We start from the raw sequence: 22,083 nt of genomic DNA, 5'->3' as shown, positions 1-22,083 counted from the left end.
TGTAAAGTGCTTCCCTGCTGCATTAGCCCGTATCCCGACACCCTCTGCCCGCGTTTGAAGTGCTGATCTCCAATCAGCCTCCAGCAGAGGGGGTGGTAAGGAACATCAGGCAGCTTTAAACGACTCAAGCTGACTCAGGTTTCGGGATACTGTGACTTCTTGAACTTATAGCTGTTTCCTTGGGGTTTTTCTATTTGTGGAGGGGAATTTTATTTAGGGTGACAGGTGAGGAGTAAGCAGAGTTTAGATGTGAGGGGAAGGATGATGTTTGAAAGACTTGATTTGTGTGCAATGTTGACGTCATATTTTTACTATGCATGATCATTTTTTAATAATATGAATTATATTCCGATGGTGACTAAAAAAAACATATTTTCGTAAGTGAACCAAGTAAAGAAGTCTCACATAGGTCCTTATTCTAAAAGAACAATGGCTCCACAGTTACTTTACGAGCTTTACGAGTAACAAGAGGGATTACTTGACACCAAAGGCAGCCTTCCACTTGAATAATAATGGCTGTAAATGACAGACACATTTCTGCACTGAAGCAATTGAGCTTGGTGAAGAGATGAGCTATTGTTGGACTGTTTACAAGCTGTGTCCTCGTTTGCCCAAAAGCTGATGTTGCTCTGAGTAAGTGTTACGGAAAGTCTCCCGTAAATGACGGCAAGTCTGAGAAATGGCCCCAAAGCGACGTCTGTGTGTGTGTTTGTGTGTCTGTGTGTGTAAGAGAGAGAGAGAGAGAGCGGGAGAGCTTATTTAACTACGTCCACTCGAGCACTGTGTGCCCGGGGTTTGAGGAAACTATGGAAAGAATCACACAGGCATACTGGCGCAACACACACACACACACACACACACACACACACACACACACACACACACACACACACACACACACACACACACACAGATCCTGTTGGATTGCACAGCAGGAATTCACTTATTTGTTGAAATGTGAGGAATTCAAGCAATGAAGCACAGCAAATTGAACGTTAACCAAAAAATAAACACTTCCTGTGGAGAGGTGGGGGTGACCCTGCTACCACAACAATAGTCATATAACTTGCTTCCAAGTCTTAATTTGAGTCTTCATTCTTGTAGGTTAACCTTGACCTCTGCTGGCTAGCTGTCACCATTGTTGTTAAAATAGAAACATTCCCCTTAACTGGTTCCACGCTCGCATGAGTGGCTCTCACTTTCCTCGCACAGTCAATGACCTCTCTGTCCTGACTGATAGATGTTTTCTCACCTTCTACGCCCTCACAGACAAAAGGGCAAAGTTCTCAGAATACCCAATGACAGTCTAAGGAATACATCCAGAATAATAAACAGTTGAATGAATATATATTAGAAGAGGAAGGTTGGGTATGTGTGCCCTATGTTATGATGTGATTAGAGTTTCTGCACATCATCTACCACGGCTGACAAAATGCGGCTCGGGCTTTTCCGCTTTTGAAATGTTGCGTCATTCTACACAATGTTTTCACAGGGCTTGCCCAAACATACGTCATCTTCGTAAAACACCCTCCAAAGCTCCAAGTAACAATTTAAAAGAATGATGCACACATTTGTTGGATGATCTTGCAGGGAAACTCTGCAAAAATGGAAGAGGGCAATTTTTTTTTTCATGGCATAGTTATACATCAGAAAGTAGATAAGTGAGAATTTAGATTCTGGTAATATGAATATTTAATTACAATGAATAGGAAGGCATTTGTTAAGTCATGTGGGATAACTCACACATTTAGGATTTAAAGCAGCAATGCAATGCTGACCTCAACCTTTTGTTTCCCATCTGTCGTTGAATTGTTTACTGCAGCTACGTAGGATATTGAAATATTTCCCGTGGCTCTTAGCAGAAAAAGTCAAAACAAAGTCAGCATTTTTGATGTTCCTGTTAGGTGTGAAACGCTTTTCTAGATGTCTGGCGGCATCTAGTGGTGAATTTTGTTTTACTACACGCCACATGTGAAAGCTGTGAGCAACAATTTTGGGGTTATAATTACAAACCGTGTATGTATGAAATGATCAAGATTGCGCAATAGCTTATCATACGCTGCACAAGGCATATTTTTTTTAAGGCCTAGGAGTGTTTATATAAATATTTATCGTAACTAAGATTTAACAGCGTTTGCAAAGGTTGGTAATAAACTACCACTGCATGTTTCGATTTGAACTCCGCTGTAAACAAAGCAAAGTGCACTTACTCCAGCAGTGCTGCAGAAAAATACACAAACACACGTTTTCACCAAGGTTTTCCTCTACAAACAAAACAATTTCTACTAATATGCCGGTATAAAATGCATTTTCAACAAGTGGTAATTATTAGAATATCAGTCGATAACCTGCTGGCACAAAAATGATTGAAGTCAAACTGTTAAATGAGAATGGATTGCAGTTTTAAAGTTATTCGAGGTAGGCAAACTTATTGTGTAAAGATTATTTTTGAAAACAGTATCAAGTACAAGTATCCCGTATTTTGTTATAAAATGACACACGTCTTTGAGTTCCATGCCATCGCTTGATCATGGCCGTTCCTTTCTGGTTTGTTGAGCTCATCAAACAAGCCACTGTCAATCATTTCCTTCTGCCAAGAGACTGTGACTGCGCCGGTGCTGAATTCTTTGAAGAAGTTCTCATCCTTGGCATCAAGTTCAATGTCTCCAACTTCCGAAGTGTCGTTGAAGTGGTCAGTGTCTTTGGCGTACACAATGTTGGGCTTGGGCACCCAGGGGGGCTCCAACCTCTGTGCCTCCAGGAGAGGAAAGTTAATGCTCTTGAAAAATTGGTGTTTTCGTGGGTCATCACCTTTGCTATAAAAAATAAGAGTTATGAGATATGATGGACCCAAACTTCTTGCATTGAGTGAGAATTTATTTGTACTTACTGGCATCCAAGGCGATGTGCTACTCTTTTCTTAAGGAGGCAACAGATGATGTCTTTGCTAGCTGGATCGAATCCCTTGTGAGAAAACTTGCACAGGTCTTCAAGCGTGCGACGGGTCACCTCGCTCTTCTGCACCTTTTCGCGGAAATCTCGAAAAGGCAGGCGAGCGGTCACCATCTCGTAGATGCTGCAGCCCAGGGCCCACCAGTCCACGGATGTACTGTAGTACTGCTGCCTTAGGATCTCGGGGGCCATGTAACCAATTGTACCGGCCTGAACAAACGAGTGGACACGCACAGGGGAGATATTAGGAAGTGGAGCGCTGCCATAAAGTAAAGGAGAGACTATTTGAACAAATTCCTAGCAAGTGCTGCTAGTGATGGGAAAATGAAGTTTCAAAATTGCTTTGTGAACCTTTTTTTTTTTTTTTTTTTTACTCCCCTCAAAATTGGGCTGGAAGCACACTGACTTGCCATTTTTGAAATCCCTTTTTTTAAAACAACCGTGCCACCTAGAGGAGTCAAAAATACCAAGGTTCATGAAGCTAATTTGAAGCTTCAGTTTCCCGTCACTAGACGTTAGCCAGCTTTTAATTGGATTCATTTGGGACATGCGGAGTGCTTTATAACGCTTGTCGGTCAACTCTAAACTAAGAACCATTCTACTGTATCTATTTCTGGTAAACCCCTTGCACTCAGGGATGAACACATATGATGTAAGCATACTCCCAGAAAATAATGCTATGGTAGCTTTGCAGTGACACGACTCTTACAGCTTGGGAGCATCATTTCAAAGGAATAATTTGACATTTTTCCTTGCACACAATGAGTAGGCCACCAGACTGACCTTTTGGCAGATCGTTTTCCCATTTGGCAGCTCGACAGCCAATCCGAGGTCTGATAGTTTACAATGGCCATAAGCGTCCAGCAGCACGTTCTCCGGCTTCAAATCACGATAGACAATGTTCATGGAGTGCAGGTGAAGGAGGCCCATGGTCATCTGAGCTGCATAGAAAATCACGCGGTCCATGCGGAGACCTCGCTCTCCAAGTTCGTAGATGTGGAACCTGAGGTCTCCTCCATTCATCAGGTCCATGACCAGGCACAAGTGGGTGTTGTTATCGTAGGCGTAGGCCAGGTTTACAATGAAAAGACTGCTAACCTTCTCCAGGATCTTCTTCTCTTGAAGGGCCATCCTCTCGCCACCTTTCTTCTTCAAGCGTTTCTTTTCCAGCTTCTTGCAGGCGTACATCTTTCCTGTGGTCTTCACCTGCACTGCACACACCTGCAATACAAAACATTTTTATTTACACTACAATCTGACATTCTCTCACGACAGTTTTGCTTTGGACACCTACCTCACCAAAACCACCTTTCCCCAATGTCCGAAACTCCCGAAAGTATCTATCACTAATCTTCTGTCGCTCATACTCCTTCCACTGTAGAAACCTGAAAAAGAACGGACTCCTCAGGTACTCCGAGAAAGGTTTTCCTCGCAGGAAGTCTCTTGTGGCTTCTCTCATATGGCTCACCGAGGACTCATCGAAAATATAGTTTGATAAGCGCTTGCTTGTATCCCCAGCGTCTCCTTTGAGAAAAGACAGAAAGTTCCTGGACTCAGGGTGACAGAACTTAGCCACGAGGTTCCGCCTGGCGTTTTCTTCTAAGTCGTCTTCAGCAAATTGGCATCCTCCCAGCTCGTCCAGGAACTTAACGGCGGCGGCATACCGGGGGTTACAACTGAGGAGAAACTGCCGGAACAACTCCCTGCCGATAGGCTGTTGCTCACAAAGTGACTCGTACTGCTTTCCATCTGCTTCCTGCAGAGTTGAGAAGCTCTTCGGCAGGGGCAGTTTGAGGGAAAGTCTCTCCTTCAGCAGCTCATTCTGGTCCAGCTGCTGAGCCCTGAGGTAGGCTGTGTTGGCCACCAGTTCCTTCACTAGCTGGTCGCTCATATTGGGGGGGCCCCACCTGTAAACCGTGGGGCCTTAGACCAATCTTCTACATGGTCCAAGCATCCGGAGAGCACCCGCTAGCACCTGCAAGCATCCCTGCAGTCTTGACACACCCCTTACAGCATTAATAGTGCCACTATCCTCTGGGATTTGTTGGTCCAGAGGGAAAGCAACTTATGTGGTTTGAACTTAAGAGGATTTAGTCAGGCCTATTTTAGGAGCCGCAAAGTTCATGTGAGTAATACGCGTGTTGTAACCTCACGTCATAGGTGGCAGGTCTCAGGTGAAATTTAAGTCTTTCAAAGGATTTCAAGGAATTAGTCAGACCATGTATGGGTACACCGACTAGCCACGCAATGACCACTTGCACAATGATCCATGTGCCTCTTTCATAGTGTTACTCAAATAATAAAGGGATCAACACAATTTTTTGATTAATATTTTAAAGATGTTTCAACTACAAAGTATGTTGACCATGTTGAATTGATTTGAGCATGTTTTATGAACACAAAATAAAGTGGCCATGCATGTGCTGGTACTTCTACAAAGAACAGGTAGCGCAAACTTGAAAGGCACGCTACATAGAGGAAGAAGGATAGTTTGACCAGCTGAGTAGGCCATTTAAGTTCATGTTGTGAGTGTGAATCTGGGACAGATAAAAAATAAAAAAATCCAATTATATTGGAGGATAGGACATTGCTGAATGTTTCTTTTTCTAGATTGCTCAAAATTTTTAATCATTATTTCAGTTGTGTGGTTAGTGGGATATTAATAAATAGCATGCTAACAAGACTACGTGTTTAAAATTGGTAATACAATGTCATAAAATGCTCAAAAAAAGAGGCATAATTCATCAACTTACACCAACTTTTATTCCTAAAAATTACAGTCACATATTTAACGTGTGGCAAACACTTCCACAGACAAAACCCGAAAAGCTAATAAATGACCCCACACTGCAAAATGTCAGCCTCTTTCTCCTCATGACTCTGTGTCCCTGCACACCAATCGTGAGCCGTGAGTCAGAGTTTTGTGGGATCCACCTGGTTGGTTTACTGCCTGCCACTGACACTGGGAGTACTGGAACATGCAATCAAATGGCCAAGGCGAGTTGTCGACCACGGCTCTGCACGGGGCGTTGCAATGATCACGGCCATATCTGTGTCGACCATAGGTGACGTCTTTGGATCACGTCGCCAAGGTGCTGGCCTTATTTGCCGATTCTCTGAACCACCCAGTCCTGCTGGCAGAGGGGGCAGCGATTGTTCTGCTTCACCCAAAGGGACATGCAGCAGTTGTGGAAGGAATGGTTACACTCTCCCCAAACCACTGCAAAACAGGACAAAATGTTGTACAATCAGCTTAACAGTCAATTCACTTCCCAACAAGCAGCAGTTTGGCACATCTAATAATAATAGAAAAAAAAAAAGCTTTATTGCTATTTATATCTGCGCTCCCAGTTGGCCAAGATGCAAGAAATGCAGCATATGAGTAAATGCAATTCAAATCACAGCCTTATTTATGATATAAAACAAACTGTCAAATAACTCTGACCGAATCCAGGCTCTTATCTTTTTAAAGGCAGTATGATTCATTCAATTTGTGCATTATGTATCACTGCAGTGTGCATGTGTAGCAGGGCTCCCCACTCCCCTGTATGACAGACAACTCAAATGTGGATGTAGGTTGAAATGGGCCTTATCTATCACTAAGCTATCGTTTAAGAAGAGTCTTAATTATAGTAAATTACTAAAATATTTAATTCACTGTAGTACTCTGTAATTTTTGCATAAATGTTACATTTTTATGATGCGTGATGTTCGTAGACTCCAAATGTCGTATGTCCGGAGCGAAAATCGAGGACCCCCTTGTTAGCTAATATTGTGCTCACCCACTCACTGTATGTCATTTAGTTGAGTTAATTCACAAGAAGCGAAATATTAGCGTGTGTTTGCTGACAACACCTTACCAACACAGTCTTCTTGCTTGTTTTCGGCCTGGCACCGGAGACAAGCATCTATAAAAGATTAAACGTAGTTATAATTACCGTCAACGACCGGCATTTAGGTACAGAGTAGCCGGGCTAAACTAGCTAGTGTCGACACGCTCACCCATCACTTGCACCCGGCAAATGGCACAAGTATCACATTCCACATCCCAACTCCACATAGCAACAGCATTCCACTTTTTGAGTGAAAACATCTTGTCGCCGCCCGATTTGGAGCTAGAGGTGTTGTGCGAGAGAACTATTCCGAGATCGTCGCCGTCATCCATGTCTGCATCAGCTCCAAAACCACAGCAGTTAGCCTAGCAAGATTAGCTTAGACAAGCAAAATGGACGTAAAAGGCCGACTGCCGGTGACCATTAGCACAATTAGGAGACGCGAAAGTGCAAAATAAGTAAGTCAGCGCCTACGCCATATTGGATGTGTCAGATCTGTCCGTTGTTGCTTTCTATAACGTGCAAAAAGGTCATGCTGCTCAGTCACACATTGCATACACATATTTGGTGATTAGAAATGTTTATTGTCTTCAATATTTATAATTGTAACAAAACAACAATGTTGCTGTAAACTCTGATGCAAGCATGAGAAAAAATAAAGTTGCTTTTGATGCAAATGTATTTCTCAAATAGTTACTATTTGCCATGTTGACATACATTGCCACATCCAAATTTTGGGTACCAAAATAGGCACCTAGGCTGACTTAACTATTCATTATTTGCATCCCATGAATAAAAGCCTCCCACATAGCCTTCATAATGAGAAATTATAAATGAACTGAATGCATCGTACACTCTCATCACAAACTATGACAATATTGAAAATGTATGTCTGGGAATGTTCCACAAGCAGGAGAAGCTTTGGCAGAATGTTTATTGTACATTTGTTTAAACTGACACATATAGAACCAAGTTTAGAAAATAAAAAAATGTGTGTAAAAAAAAAAAAAAAGGGGACATTTATGGAGACATTCAGAGGGAATGACCTGTGTCATGAGAAGTGAACTACATCCAACAAATAACAATGGCACATAGATATCCAGTATTTTATCAAATTACAGCAATGTGCTTTAAAAGATATTTTTGATTCTGTCACAAAATGCAACTGGACCTTGTTTTGTCTCTCTAAAACACAATAGATGAGGATGTTAACTCCCATCTAGATTAATTTTTCCCAGTTCATTTGTACAACTTTTACTTTACAAATATTGCTATGAACATGGCAAAAAAATGCCCGTTGCTGTATTTTACCAAAAGACTGCCCTTAACAGAAAAGTGACAGGCACATTATTTTAATAAAATCATACTGTACCGCATGGATTTTCAGGAACATAACAGAAACATACAATTATACCAATGCGCACAAATAAAGGACACTATAGCCATAAGATTATGGTCCCTTCTTAAAACTACAGAAGCATATTGTGCAATAATAGAGTCTGAGTTTGAAATGTTCCTGCCTCAAGAATCTGGTTCCCTCTTTCAGTCTGCAAAACAATACAGCCTGCAAAAAGAGTGAACAGGGTGTTGTACCAGCTTGACATCAATAGCATAGCATAAAAAAGGGGCACGGGACCTTACAAAATATTTTCTTTTTGCATTAAATATAAAAGACATGAAAAATAAATGACTGAACAGATTTCCAATAGATCTACCAAAACAACAGGGAGGGGGGGGGGGGGAGGTTAATTCCATATTGTCACAATTTCAATAAAAATCCAAGTTTCATGTGATGCTTTATGAAAGGGAGCTGATATAGAGATTTCAGGCCATATAAGATATGGTGGCATGACTCAATAACACAACTGAATTAGGAGAATGTATGTATAAAAAATATATTTCACTGGCACTGATTCATTTTGAAAAATGATGTGCTTTCAAATATCCGGATTTGGTTGCTTGACATTTCTTTCCCTTTGTGGATTTTAAAAAAAAATATGTTGTGGCAGTGAAGCTTCAGAAGTGTCATGAATAGAATCTTCCATTAGAGGTCTCAAGAAATGTGTACATTACAGAGTTTGGATTTCCTTCATGTGTACAGCACCTGTTGAGATACTAGTCTCGTACCAATATGAGCCGCAAACAGGTTGAAAAAAAAACAACATTTGCTGCCACAGGTCATGAAAAAAGTAATATATGATATATTATTAAAAGATATTACACAAATATATAGATATTACATTTCTTTCCACGTTTAAAATAGTCGTATTCAAAATACATAAATTTTGTTTTCAAGTCAGAGCTATGAAATTGTCTTTGGTCAAGAAAAATATAAAATCAACCAAGCTATAAATTTTACTATACAGGGTTGAAAAGACAAAATCAGGATCATGTAACTGATCAAAATGGGGAACGCTGATACACCAAGTATCCAGTAATTAGTTTCTCATTTGGAGAAATATTAAAGTGCTTTTGCATTATTCATTCCCTCAGCATGTCATGCTAAAGAACATCCAAAGAAAGGCAGATTGGCTATTCCCTCTGTACCTTGGAAAATGTACATATTTGTTCAGAGGTGGAAAGATGCTAAAACATCATAGTGTTTAGACGGTCCATCCTCAGAGCCATTCAACTAAAACTGAGTGAATAAAATTAAATTAGCAGCCTACTCACACAGCTGTGGACGTGAACTACGAAGGAGGCTCTTTATAAAAGAACTACGAAGCTGAGGGGTGGGGGGGGGGGCATATGGACATGAAGACGATAACAACAAAAATGGCAGTCTGTCTGGTTCTGTGCAGAGGAATGAACACGTTAACTTCCCGTTTTTAAGATATCAAAGCTGCAACGCTGACTGGGGAGTCTAAGCTCTTCTTTTTTTCCAGTTGGGCTTTCTTCACTGGGACTCCCGAAGAACATCCAACCTGTGTCACTGGTGTGATCTCGCTGGTGCAAAGGCACAGCTCGTCTAGGAGGTTTTTCCCACGATTGGGTTGTCCCTGAAAAATAAATAGCACCGTTTATTTATTTTCTTTTTGAAAAGAAGCAGCTAAGCGGCAAATACTCACAAACTGCCGTACTGCGCCGTAGTGTCATTTCGGATCTCATGCTGCCGCTGAAGCTCCACCATGATGTTTCGGAGCTGTTTAAGCGTCTGAAAGGTCTCTTTAGGTTCCTGAATAGTAAACTTAGAGAATTCCTCCTGCTCTCTCTGAGGGCCCTGGTATACCGCCAAACTAGCACACGCATCTAAGAAGAGTACATAGAATGTTGCGAAATCCACTTTTAAAAGGCGATCATACATTCCACTGCATTTTTAATGAGAATAAATAACCTGAACGTATCTCCAGAAAGACTACATTTCATTTGTATAGCCTTAGACACTGACCTTCCATGTTTTGCAGCTTGGTGTCATTTGCAGAGAGGAGCGAGAAAATCCTTTCTGTTTCCCGATCACAGTCGATGTCCAGTTGCAGGTTGGCCTGCATGGTGCTGAAACAGCAGAGTTAAGAAAGTGGAGTAGTGCTGAGATTTGTTGAGGAGAGTGAGCCACTGATGCTTTGTGTTTGTTTTGATCTAAATGATGTAAACTACAAAACATTAGATTGGTTGACTTGGTGGTTCACTCACATGGTGCAGGGCTTGCATCCTGGCGAGCTGCTATTTTGGCTTCTACAGCACTGCCAAGAGCCGCCGCTGTAGTTGGACGGATGAAAAGTGGCTAAGCGGCCCTCGTTACAGCGACTGACTTGGCCCAGGACATCCAGCCACTCACAGGCTTCCACGCAATTTCCTGCCTGAACGTACAGATGCTTCTCAGCATGAACTACCTGAAACATCTGACACACCAGAAGCATTTTTCATTCTGAAGTCAGACCGATGGAGAAAAAAAAAATCTTTTTAGGGAACAATCACTTGTTAGGCTTACATTTTTACGGTTAAAGGCACTTTCGTCAAGTTTCTCCACTGCCTGGATATTTTTCACATTGATGATACAGTCGGCTTCTTTTCCTAAGAAGCAGAATTTACTGTCAGGGGAAAATACAACAGCAGTGCTTTGGAAAAGTCACTTTTGTTTTTAGCTCTGAGCATCTGTTTACACAATCGAAGTAAAAGAGAAATGATCAAATACTTTTTTTTTTACCAAAATCGTTTTTAGCCATTTTTCCTTCCTTTTGTTATTGACAGCAGTCAGATCACGCAATTGCTATAATGTATCTTTTATACGGTATTTACCATCCAACTCACTGACTTAGATTTGCTCGATGATTTGTTATGAGACGCCACTAAAATTGTTATATTGGACACCCATACTCAAGTAAAGCTTTCAGGATGAAGACTATATCTCTCTCACCTTTTTGTTTGTGGTAGGAAAGCTCGCTGTTTGTCACTTGAAGCCATCGCTTTTTGAAGTTTTTCTTGCCAAGGCGTTTTCTCCCCTGGGCCCGTTTCTGGACTTCCCTAAAGAGTCGCCAGCATGCCGTTTCACTTTCAATTCATCAACATAAGTTTCTTCCCTCTACTTTGAAAACACTTCTAGATTCACCGGATAAGTCAACTCATGTGCAAAGTCTCGAGGTGACGTTAGAATACAATTTGAAATGTCAATTTGTAATGGAAATACGATTTATATTAACAATAAAGTCAAAACTAGCTCCAAAAATCTTTGTCAGACTTCCTGGCTCCACAGTTTTAGAAAGAACACTCACCCCTCCTTCAGAACCACTGCGTCTTCCAAGCCGCTTGACTCTTTGCTGACATTGGAAGATATTTCATCGAGAAACTACAGGCAGAGGAGAACAAAACGTAGTTCTTAGACTATTAATAAGAAACAGGAGATAACTAAATAGACGTTAATTATAGAAGAAAAATACCTTTTTTACTTTTTCAATGCACTTATCTTCTTGGAATGATTTGAAGAAGTCATACATGTATGTTTCTTTGAAACTAGACTGAAGGTGGGGAGAGAAAAAATGTGATTGGGACTTTCTTTATTTTAAAGAACCTCAATGTTGCTGCAAACTTTATGAATTGATTAGAGTTACATGTTAACAGTGCTGCTTACCAATTTTTTTGACAAACTGCCCCAGCTGCCCAGAGTCTGAATGGTTTTTGAGATGAGAGTGAGGGTGCGAGAGATGTCAGGATCCTAGAATTTGTGTCCAAACAAAAACTTTTCTTTAGAACTTTTAGTCCACCCATTAGATGGGTCTTTTTCAGTCATGGTGTTGTGAACTTACAGGATGATGGGAGCGGAGCTGAAAAGAGTGTGGCGAAAGAACAGCAACAGCAAAGAAGCGCAAGAACACAAAGCTGCTCACAGCCGAGTATTGGACGTGAGGGTCAGCTGGTAAGAAACAACAACAAGTTTCCAAAACAAGATAATGGGATAATCATTCTAATTACATTCATAAGGTAAACCTATGACTGTATTTTTATTTTTAAACACAGTAATCTTTATGATCAGAGGTTATTTTGCTACTAGCAACCAATATCATCAACCTACCACGTTAATCAATTTTAGCGACATGTGAAACTGAAAATCTGATTATTGTAATTTTTTTGTAATTAGATTCCAATTGGCAAATATGCACATGCCTTACTTTCACTCGAATAATTTTGGAGTTGTTTGGAAAGGTTTTAAGAAAACGGAAGGGTATTTACCTGGAAAACGCTTGCAGGCTAAGTGTCTCAGTGACCTGAAGACGGCACACATTGATGGCGGGCAGTTGGCATTAGACTGAGTGATCGACGAGAAGACTTTCTGGACATAAAATTGTAGGTTCTCCTACAGAGAGAATTTTGTTAATATACAGTATGATGGCAATGTATACTCGTGCCACACTGAAAAGTTACAATGCTTTGAGAATAGGCAATATCATTAATAACCTGTAATTTTATACACAAAGGCTTAGGGAGGGGAATTATATGTTCTTATTATTTTACTGTTTGTCTTGCTTGCAGTTTGCAAAAAAAATATCCTGAATATCACAAATCTTATTAGAAAAGTTAATATCTACCTTGTTGACTTCCACATTGTCCGCTTCTTTTAGTTTATTGGGGTCAATCTCACAAGTTTTATTGGACTCACAGATCTGTGATAACAAAGAGAGCTATTTGAGTCAGTTTGACAAAAATGGTTAATGTTTTTTTAACTACAGTTCTGCTCAGTGACAACTTCAACTTTGTATTTTCTTGTACCTCATCTATTACAGGCTTCAGCGTGACAGCGAGGTAAGTCTTTCCCACAATCTTCATCATGTCATCAATGCAGCGCGTTGCTAGCGAGTTGCCACGGAAGATAGTGTTAGCCTCCCTATACGGACAAGAATTATCATCGTTTGAATTGCTTCACATTGCTTTGTTGCAAGGTTAACAGCGTGACATGACTGTGCGCAAAGTTCTCACTGAGTGTTGTCCAACTCCAATGCCGCCACAGCAGAGACAAAAGGCACAAAGCGATTATGATGCAGCAGCAGTCGAACCATAGGTAGAACGGCCTCGTATCGCTCTCTGCAAATGTCCCCCAGGATATGTGCTGATGATGCGGAGATGGGCTGAAAGGAAAGAAAACAAAGTGAAGGAGGTGACCGGCTAAGCAAAAATACTCTAACTGTACATAAAATACATTAAATGGGGAACCGTTTGAAATGAAGTAACTTATTGCTCATTCTCCTACCTTCACATCTGGAGATTTGAGCAGCAAGTTGCAAAGTGGTATGTAGCAGGCAGATGGCAGCACCGTGTCTTCAACGTAGGCCAGCTTTAACCGTAAGGATCCCAAATCATCAGATTTTGACTTGCTACCATTCCCTTTAGGTTGAAGAAGATACCTAACACAAACAGAGATATTTTGTTTGTAGTGATGCGTGTACAAACCAGTGTCAAGCTTCAATTCAAATGAAAGCTCACAAGTCTAAAATGTGGTCATACATAATCATACATCATAGAGGTAAGTGAGAGAAGCACAGACAAAATAAAATAGGACAAGAATTGTGCCCCAGTTTCCTTACCAAGCCTTGTGTATGTGATTATTTCGCAGTATCTTGACAGGTACCCGTGTTTCCCCCAGGAACACATCTTGAGCCAGATTCTCATTATTCCACAAATCAACTCTGCAAAAATACAAGATTCAAGTACTGACGTGTGCTGTACAGGCCAATTACAGTAAGTAAGATCTTGCGGGCAATCATCACAAAGTCACAACCAACAAGTCAAAAACCTCAAAATTCAAAGACTTAAATATTGTTTTCATTGGTGGTTTTTCAACAGTGCTGTTTGTCTTGGTTTAGAAAAGCCAATCAATTATCCATGCGACAGTGCCACTTCAAATCCAAACGGTAACTCCATGCAGGAAAGTTTACCTTTGATTTAGTCTAGTCTTACCAAGTGCTATAGGTCCATTCTGATTGAAGCCCCACATGTCCTTAACCAGAAACCAAGGCTCTCTATCAGCACAGTACATGCTTGACGGAAACTTTCTTGTTTACTTTTTGTAATTTGCTTTAAAGAAAATATTTTGGGAGGACACACAAATGTAAAGATAAGATAAAAAATGTACTAACTTGATTTCTAGCTTTTCAATGTCTTCTTCCTCCACTTGGAAGTGAGACTTTTTGGAGTAGCTGCTAGACCGTGTGACCTGAAGATGGAAATGTGCTTGGTGAACATATTCAGCATAAGTTGAAGCTTGAGTATATCTGTAATGGCTTTGAAAACCTTTCAAATGTACCTCAAAGAAGAATGTCTCTTCAAAAAGTGGGTTGCTGGTTTTCTTCTTGACCTTGGTTTTCTTTTGGTCAGACCTGAAGAGAAATGTGAAATATATATATATTTTTATTATTTTGACAAAAGCATTAAGACCGAGATCTATTTTAACTAATATTTTGAAAAAAATGTTACCTGGCAGGTCCAACGAGTGACACGGTGGCATACGGGTCACAAATCTGCCCACTGATTAGCGGCAATCCCTGGCACTCTATTATTCTGCAGATATCACAAAGAAAATGCAGGATTAATTGTAAGCAACTATTAGTTATTATATGGCACAAAAGGAAAACAGACAAATTAACCTCCTTTTGCCAGCTACTTAGCTCACATCTCGCTCTACGGCTTTGGCGACTTGTGTTTGTCTTAAATTGTAGTTCTTCAGTAACGTTTATTTACAATAAAATCCACTTTCATAGTTAGAAAAAGGAAACAATGTGACATTAGCAATGGAGGTTTCACAAACTAGAGCACTATCAACTAAGAAAGTATCAAGAATTGTTGTCGTAGCAGTGTTTATTTAAAATATTTTTTTTAAATTAGAAATGAGTAACCTAATTATGAGATCATTGTAACATTATCGTACCCAGAATCTGAATAATAATAAAAAAAATGGCATGCATTCATAAAGTGGTAGTGTGTCACTTTGCCCTTATGTAGGACTCGTGTTGCTCAGGGACTATGACTTTTCTCAAAGGTGTTTCAGGTGAAAACAAACAGACACTGTAGGAACCCTAAACAGGATGTGGCTGCTAAGCAAGGGTCACTGGGGAGTAAGAATGAATTCAGCCCTTCTCTAAGTAAGGCCACGCAAAAGGGAGAAGACATGCCAAGAGAAGGCCGGGTTGTTTGTGCACAATGTCCCTTGGCGCCATGACAATATTCCCTCAAGTCTCCTTTGTCTATTTCTTCATCCACTACTACACTACTGTCTCCTGTGATCATCTTGAGTGATTAGTCACACTGTGACAGCATGACTAGCAGATGCGTGCAGTTTATGAGCTCAACCGTATTTATTTTACACCTGCTGTCATCAATGCATGTGCATTGAAGAGATGACAGTGAGCAGGTGACAGTTTAACCAAACAAAGCGAGCGCGAGAGAATGACAGCAAGAGAAAATCACAGCGCTCGCAGGCTTCCTGCCTAGGCACCATCACTTCCTCTCATTACCCTGTTTAACGATTGTAAAAGGGCGAGTGCAAACGATAAGTCAGGCCTAAATGAGGTTTGAGCATTACTCATACTCATCCTTTGATGAATGGTTGGCTCTTAGCAAATAGGCTTCACATGTCATCCAATGTTTAATTCAAGATATATTATAAAGAGTATATTTACGTGGAAGGACCTATGTTGTGCAGGAATGTTAGCAAAAGGGAAAAACTGTGGATCTTGCTGTTAATATCTTAATGTGGCTCCTTCAAAAAATGCACAATTTAGTTAAAGGAGATGAACACATAATGTTCAGAACAATTATGGAAAAAAAAAAAGACAGTTATTTTTTCCCAATACTTTTAACCAGTCACATTATGACCACTTGCACAAGATGATATCTGAGCAAGAGCTGAAACTAAATACAAACAAAAACAGTAATGTTCAATTTTGATTGACAGATGTATTATTTTAACAATACTTTTATTGCAGTAGTTAAAATTTGCAGTAGTTTACAATGCTATCATGCAATTGTATACCACTTCAAACTATAACCACAATCAAAGTGTGAAATAAATACCTCTGGGAAAAAAATTAATGTCAGTATTTTGTGAAGTGGTTAAAGTGTTGGAACACAAACAAAATACAAGTGTATTGAGTGTAAATACTCACTGCACAAGTAAATGCTGACCCACTGAGCCGTTCTCTGTGATCACTTCATTCAGTCTCATCTCGAGATGAACCTTACCCTGTTCGACAGGAGGACAAGGTGTGGCTGGTGAAAAGTTACATCAGCGAGCCATGATTCAGTGTCGGAACAGTGTACACAGTACTCGTTATTTTATTTGCGTTCATGAAAAATAATGGACACAATTATTCAAATGTCACCTGACTAGACCCAACAGACAACAGATTGTTTAAGAAGTAATCTACCTGAATACCATTCTTACAGCCTTCTCTCGTACTAATTCATTTAGGAACTGTCGTGGTTTCCTTCACAAAGTGACCTGTAACAAACACAGCACTACCTCCTGTTTCATGTCACAGAAGGTACAGTGTGTGATAAGAGCCACCACAGCTGTGGATTTTGTCATCACTCACAAAGATCGGATGTGGTGAAGGCTTTCGGAAGTGCCAGAGTGCAAGAGAACAAGTTGAAAAAAAAAAAAAAAAGAGTGAGAGATAGAGACAAACAAGACGCCCACGCACAGGTCGGCATTTAGCAACGTTTGTGAAGTCATTTGATTGCACAATCCAACTTAAGGCCCATATAATGTTAAGGACTCCGGAAGTATTGGACCAAATAAATGACAAGCCAATTAAGTCACTCACTCATAACTGCTTTTAGTGAATGTGACAGATGATTTGTCTCGAGCTGCACCTCACGTTATTTTCATGATCAGTCTTAGAATATTTCAATCTGAGCAAACACAGCAACCAGAGTTCATGTCTGAAGATCCAAATGGGAGCAGGCATTAAAACGAGACCTTGATCATTTTCCAGTGTACCTTTGCAGTCGAGCTCGAGTGAATCAGTGAAGCAGCACATACCCAGAATAGTCTGGCGTGGGCTAATGGCAGTTTGAGTCAACACGATAGCAACAGCAGTACAGTAGTGGTGGTGTACAGACCACAATATTCATTTTGACAAATATATATATATATATATATATATATATATATACACACACACACACATGTACACAATATACCATAAAACAGAGCAGCTCGCATGCACGTCTTATAAACCATAAAAACTAGAACAATGGCTTTTTCAAAGTTTCAAAATAATGACGCGGAATGAGAACACTAATTATTACCAACAGCTTTAGAATGAGACGTAGAAATTAGAAATGTTACGCAGTCACAGTACATCCGAATATTGTGTTTACCTGAACCTCCGAGTTTGGGTCCACAGGCTGAAGGCTAAACCAGTGCTCCCTCCCTTTGTATTTACACAAGTCATCCTTTCGAATTGACACCTTACCTGAAAAGACAAATAAGAATGCATTTAACTAGAGCACCACTAAAAAGTTAGCAAAGATGCGATAATGGCTTACCGACTGGTAAATCCCTTTGGAAAACGCTCTTGGCATAAACATAAAATGATAAACACTGAAATGGCCGTGGAATCTCGAAGTAGAAGTCTTCACCATAGAAAGGGCTGTTGGTAAAGGCAGAGAATCCATTTAGAAATCGAAGTCCATCTTTGGTGTGAAGAAGAGAATGTGTACAAATGTCTAGTAAAATTGTAATGTGATGGTTGTTGCTCAATTGACTTTAACTTGAAGAGCAATTTTCAACAGTTAATTAATTATTCAACACAAACGTTGTCCCCCATACACTTCACCATCTCGCATGTTGGCTTGACAGGCTTCTAAGTCATTAGGGTATGACTATGGTCATACAGATAGTTTCCCTACAAACTTAAGAACATTCAAAGAAGTAGCCAAATGCAATCGGGACCAGCAACTGAAATACACAGAGGGATGCTTAAGAGTGACTATTAACTGCTTTAACAGAGGCAGTGGAGAGAGAAACACGGGGGTGAGCGTGGGAGGACGCACTTCCTCAGAGAGTGTAAAATTCTTTTAACCAGCGTGGAAATCGGAAGAGAAAAAAACCCCAGCTGATGTACACCACCTAGAGAAGACCTAAGTTTCATATCATGCAATGAAATGTGTACTGTCAGATCCAACATTACTTTACTGTAAATCAATTTTTGGAATTAAATGTAGAATAAGCTGGCAAAAATGAAGTCAGTCACAGTTGTGAATGCTTTTAAATCCAGGTTAAAAACTAATTGAATTAGCTTACCTGACACTTTTGTCAAACACCTTGGTTCGGAACACCTCCTCCTGATCCAGGCTGATGGTGCAAAAGGTACAAAGATCCCTTTGTCGGTTTGGGCCTGATACTGGTCCCAGGTTTTTAGCTTCACCTGCATCACATTGAGAAGCACATTGTTTGCATCCCTAAGCACAAATTCACTTCTTCTATTATTTATTACTGCATGAGATTGAACTTAATTAAACTGTAATTATAAAATATGTATCTATGCTGAATACTAAACATGGTTATGTATGAGAAGATGAGTATTTATTGAACTCTTGAGAAATTAATAAATGTGTGGAACTGATTAATCACATCTTGAAGCAACTGAGACAAAATTGAATGCGGTACTTGGCTACAAACAACACTAATGAACAATCTCTTAATTGGGAAAAAAAACCCTCGTGGTTAGAGAAGATGATGTTGACAAATTAGTCGTGGTAGTGTGAAGATTTTTGCGAGTGATTTAACCTGCCCCAATCTCATCAGAAAATGGCCATGATCAACAGACTATCAAAGAGAAGACCGATGATGGCAGTGTCTTTGGCAAAACTGATCAGATTAACGGATTTGGGGCTGAAGGTGCAGCAGTTGGTGGGGGGGGGGGGGTGAGGAGTACACAGCCAGGAGGGGCTCCGGTGCTGATACCCTGAGACAGACTTCCCCAAACGCACATACGGATTCTGGTCCATCAGGATATCTGTGATCCACCTGCAGATGGGAATTGGCCATCTTGAGCTGGGAGAGTTTATCCTGAACCAGTCAGGATCTGAAGTCCACTAAAATGATCCTAGTGTAGAGTCCCAGGGAGTGTTGCTAGATGATTATGTTGAGACTCGTGTGACACAGTCTTTCTCTGCAAAACCAGTGTGATGCGAGTGGTAACAATGGTTTGCAACACACACACTTTCTGCACGCGCCTGCTGCGTGCAGACAGACCCAGATTACAGGATATGAGGTTTTTTTGCAATACTGTCATGAATGAATACCAAAAAAAAACTAAACGGAAAGTAGTAAAATGCAACGACCAACAGATACAAGGCTGTCAATACCTTCACAACGTGTCAGATTTGGACTAAATGGATTAGCGGGACAAAAACGGATGTCTAAATTGGTCCTTGGCACTAAGCTTAAACACTGGTGTGGACCTAATCAAGAAAAGTTACAAATTAGATCAGTCAGTTGACAGGCTAATATGGTAATAGTTCAGGGTTATTTTAGGTGTGATTGTTAACAGGTTACTAAATTCCAACTTGGATTATCATGCATTCTTGTTGACATCAGAACGCATTAATATGTCAACCTGTAAAAAGCAGCAAGCTATTCCATCAAGTCATTCATTATTTTGCAGTGCATCTGGTTTCACAATATCCCCTGCAAAGTGTAATGGCTGATCTTATACTATCACAGATGATTAACCACTAAGAAATTGCGAATGAAAAAGGAAAATGAACAATGGGTCAATGTGGAAGAATGCCGTTTCATAAGATGGCAATGTGAGTTACATGACATTAGAGTTCCTCTATTTTGTTCTGCTTAGCTGATTAATTCATAGTAGTGAAACTGACGCTTTCTTGTTGTGCTCCTATGGTTTTGAGCTTGAACCTTTAAAAGAAAATCATGTCAAGTCCACCTACACATCACACTGCTGTGATTAAGAGTTAGTAAAACTTTGCATCAATTGAAATTGAAAACAAATTGAAGTGGTGTTCAAATAAACAACTCAATAATATAGTGTCTGGAACAAATAAAATAAAAAAATCTGAATTAAACTTACATGTTGTGCAAGTTTGGCCAAAATCAGTTATACAGTTATATTGATGGAGAAAAAAACACTAAACAAAAATACAAAAATGTCAATTTATAATTAAAGTTTACGTTTGCTTTAGAAAATATTTTACAAATAAAATGATTTAATTGTTTTAAAAAAAATAAAGCTATTTTGTATATAGACAGTTCCACCATTTTTGTAATTTTGCCTCCACTTCTCAGCCACCGTACATTGACGCCAAGGCTAATTATTAGGTCAGCCTTTCCAATCTCTACAAAAACGCTGAAAGGTGTTTTGAACATGCGGGTTGTATTGTTAACAGCAAAATATGATGACAAGGGTGTCGAAAAACTCATTATCAGGTTCATGTTTTCATACCAAGTCTAATAGGATCGTAAGTAAGCTCCACTCCTACACAAATCTGAATGGGTCGTTTGAGTGATTCCCCACTCACCACCTGTCAGTCGTTTCTTTTCAATGTGATCGCTTTAATATGGTTAATTATTATCAATAGTGAGTGCTAACGCTAGCTACTGCCATGGTAACTTAAAAGATGGCTAGCCAGAGTTGTCTCTAAATGTGATTTTGCTCCAATGGAACACCTGAAGTCAAGAGCAGAGGCCAAATTTAAGCAAGCGGAGTTCCGTTTTCAAATGCGCTATTTGAACAGCTGCCTTTGGCTCCGACATCGGGCTTCATGAATGAAATGATGGCCAGATAGTAGCCGCAGCTAGCACGCCACCGCTTCACTGATGTAAAAACAGCAGCCCGGTCCGGCAGAAGAAGCCGATGATCAGTCTGTCTCTTCCCCGCGAATGAAGATAGCACACCGCGCCCCTTCGGCTTTGCCTCTCGCTACTGCTAGCTCGATCCCCGCGGTCACTCACTTGGTCCTACAGGGAGAATCAGCTCCGAGGCCAAACTTACATATTTTGCCACGCAGGCTTTGTAGAATTCGAATCCTTGCGTCGTCCTCTTCCGCCATGCTGAGAGCTGACCGTTGTCGCTGCTCCGGTGTATTCAACGCGGCTTTATCATATCCGTTTATGAATGCAGGCAGGCAGAGTGGGAAGAGAACCAGCCCTTCTGCCGCGTTACGTCAGGCTCCCTAACACAGCATAAACACTCGCTGCTGTCTTTCGGAGGAGAACTTCCCCACAAGCGGAGCCGGTACAAATCCGATGAACATCTCTTCACGTCTTTACATGAAAATCAGGCGCGATTGACGTTATTTGAAGACAAGATGCGACCCAGGATGAGAAAAGCCGAAAGTCGCATCAATGGTAGCCAACACTTTTTTGCACTTGACACATATCCAGATGCTGTACAATATATGTAAACTCTTGCGTTCAGTTATATTTCAACATTTCGATGGATAATAAATGCAATTAAGTGGACATGGAGAGCATTTTCACATATTTGCCACAATCACAATTAACAATCATAATGCTTCACGTCAATACTGTATAATATATGTATAGCAGGATCAGAAAGTCAGACGACATACTTAAGAACAAATATAAAGCATCATTTCAATGTAGGCTACAAATCAACAATCATAATTTCTGTTGAATCTCATTTAAAATACAGTAGAAAATATGGGAAAGACAGAAAAATAGTGGCATCTGGTGGATGAGTTATATTCAAACAGACCGCACACATCCAAAGTACCTTTTCATTTTTTATGACTTTTAAATGTTTAAGACACATTATAGAATATTTGCTGCATATATTTCTGAAATGTACGCCATTGTAACTTTCAAACTACCAATTGTTCG

The 22,083-nt window shown here is 40.2% G+C and overlaps 4 protein-coding genes across 4 annotated transcripts in view; 1 reads left to right on the top strand and 3 right to left on the bottom strand.

The window, feature by feature from the left end:
• Positions 1-2,485: 2,485 nt before the first annotated feature.
• grk7b (G protein-coupled receptor kinase 7b) lies at positions 2,486-4,843 on the bottom strand. The gene is made up of 4 exons (XM_085916170.1): positions 4,247-4,843; positions 3,736-4,173; positions 2,891-3,162; positions 2,486-2,816 (listed from the first exon to the last, which is right to left on the bottom strand). Exons 1-4 carry the CDS (start codon positions 4,841-4,843, stop codon positions 2,486-2,488), a joined length of 1,638 nt encoding a protein of 545 aa, XP_085772296.1.
• Positions 4,844-5,696: 853 nt separating this feature from the next.
• On the bottom strand, positions 5,697-7,200 carry rnf7 (ring finger protein 7). The gene is made up of 3 exons (XM_085917047.1): positions 6,955-7,200; positions 6,813-6,860; positions 5,697-6,172 (listed from the first exon to the last, which is right to left on the bottom strand). Exons 1-3 carry the CDS (start codon positions 7,115-7,117, stop codon positions 6,054-6,056), a joined length of 330 nt encoding a protein of 109 aa, XP_085773173.1. The 5' UTR covers positions 7,118-7,200; the 3' UTR covers positions 5,697-6,053.
• A 501-nt stretch (positions 7,201-7,701) lies between these two features.
• rasa2 (RAS p21 protein activator 2) lies at positions 7,702-21,523 on the bottom strand. The gene is made up of 24 exons (XM_085917046.1): positions 21,233-21,523; positions 18,520-18,643; positions 17,763-17,866; positions 17,595-17,689; positions 16,376-16,452; positions 14,688-14,771; positions 14,518-14,590; positions 14,351-14,427; positions 13,799-13,900; positions 13,465-13,618; positions 13,194-13,342; positions 12,987-13,101; positions 12,806-12,880; positions 12,450-12,573; positions 12,026-12,132; positions 11,851-11,934; positions 11,660-11,737; positions 11,495-11,568; positions 11,140-11,246; positions 10,714-10,796; positions 10,416-10,624; positions 10,174-10,277; positions 9,854-10,034; positions 7,702-9,784 (listed from the first exon to the last, which is right to left on the bottom strand). The coding sequence occupies exons 1-24, from the start codon at positions 21,288-21,290 to the stop codon at positions 9,754-9,756; spliced, it is 2,469 nt and encodes an 822-aa protein (XP_085773172.1). The 5' UTR covers positions 21,291-21,523; the 3' UTR covers positions 7,702-9,753.
• The window catches only part of trip12 (thyroid hormone receptor interactor 12), a 28,583-nt gene continuing 27,848 nt past the window's right edge, over positions 21,349-22,083 (top strand). The window contains exon 1 of the mRNA XM_085917037.1: positions 21,349-21,588. The gene's annotated coding sequence lies outside the window, so the exon portion shown is untranslated. The remainder of the gene's footprint in view (positions 21,589-22,083) is intronic.

This window comes from Syngnathus leptorhynchus, chromosome 7 (genome assembly GCF_054491065.1).
Source record: "Syngnathus leptorhynchus isolate UIUO chromosome 7, UIUO_Slep, whole genome shotgun sequence".
NCBI lineage: Eukaryota > Metazoa > Chordata > Actinopteri > Syngnathiformes > Syngnathidae > Syngnathus > Syngnathus leptorhynchus.
Note: the sequence above shows the minus strand (reverse complement) of the source record. Positions and strands in the feature narration are given on the sequence as shown.

What these genes read in the sequence shown, in the direction of transcription:
- grk7b (XM_085916170.1), bottom strand. Translation starts at nt 4,843, where the DNA reads ATGAGCGACCAGCTAGTGAAGGAACTGGTGGCCAACACAGCCTACCTC. An exon ending in GGAAAACGATCTGCCAAAAG is followed by an intron (nt 3,163 to 3,735) that starts GTCAGTCTGGTG and finishes TCGTTTGTTCAG; the next exon opens with GCCGGTACAATTGGTTACAT. An exon ending in GCACATCGCCTTGGATGCCA is followed by an intron (nt 2,817 to 2,890) that starts GTAAGTACAAAT and finishes TATTTTTTATAG; the next exon opens with CAAAGGTGATGACCCACGAA.
- rnf7 (XM_085917047.1), bottom strand. Translation starts at nt 7,117, where the DNA reads ATGGATGACGGCGACGATCTCGGAATAGTTCTCTCGCACAACACCTCT. An exon ending in TTGCCGGGTGCAAGTGATGG is followed by an intron (nt 6,861 to 6,954) that starts GTGAGCGTGTCG and finishes AATCTTTTATAG; the next exon opens with ATGCTTGTCTCCGGTGCCAG. An exon ending in CAAGCAAGAAGACTGTGTTG is followed by an intron (nt 6,173 to 6,812) that starts GTAAGGTGTTGT and finishes CCTGTTTTGCAG; the next exon opens with TGGTTTGGGGAGAGTGTAAC.
- rasa2 (XM_085917046.1), bottom strand. Translation starts at nt 21,290, where the DNA reads ATGGCGGAAGAGGACGACGCAAGGATTCGAATTCTACAAAGCCTGCGT. An exon ending in AAGCCTGCGTGGCAAAATAT is followed by an intron (nt 18,644 to 21,232) that starts GTAAGTTTGGCC and finishes AATGTGATGCAG; the next exon opens with GTGAAGCTAAAAACCTGGGA. An exon ending in TCACTCGTTGGACCTGCCAG is followed by an intron (nt 14,591 to 14,687) that starts GTAACATTTTTT and finishes ATTTCTCTTCAG; the next exon opens with GTCTGACCAAAAGAAAACCA.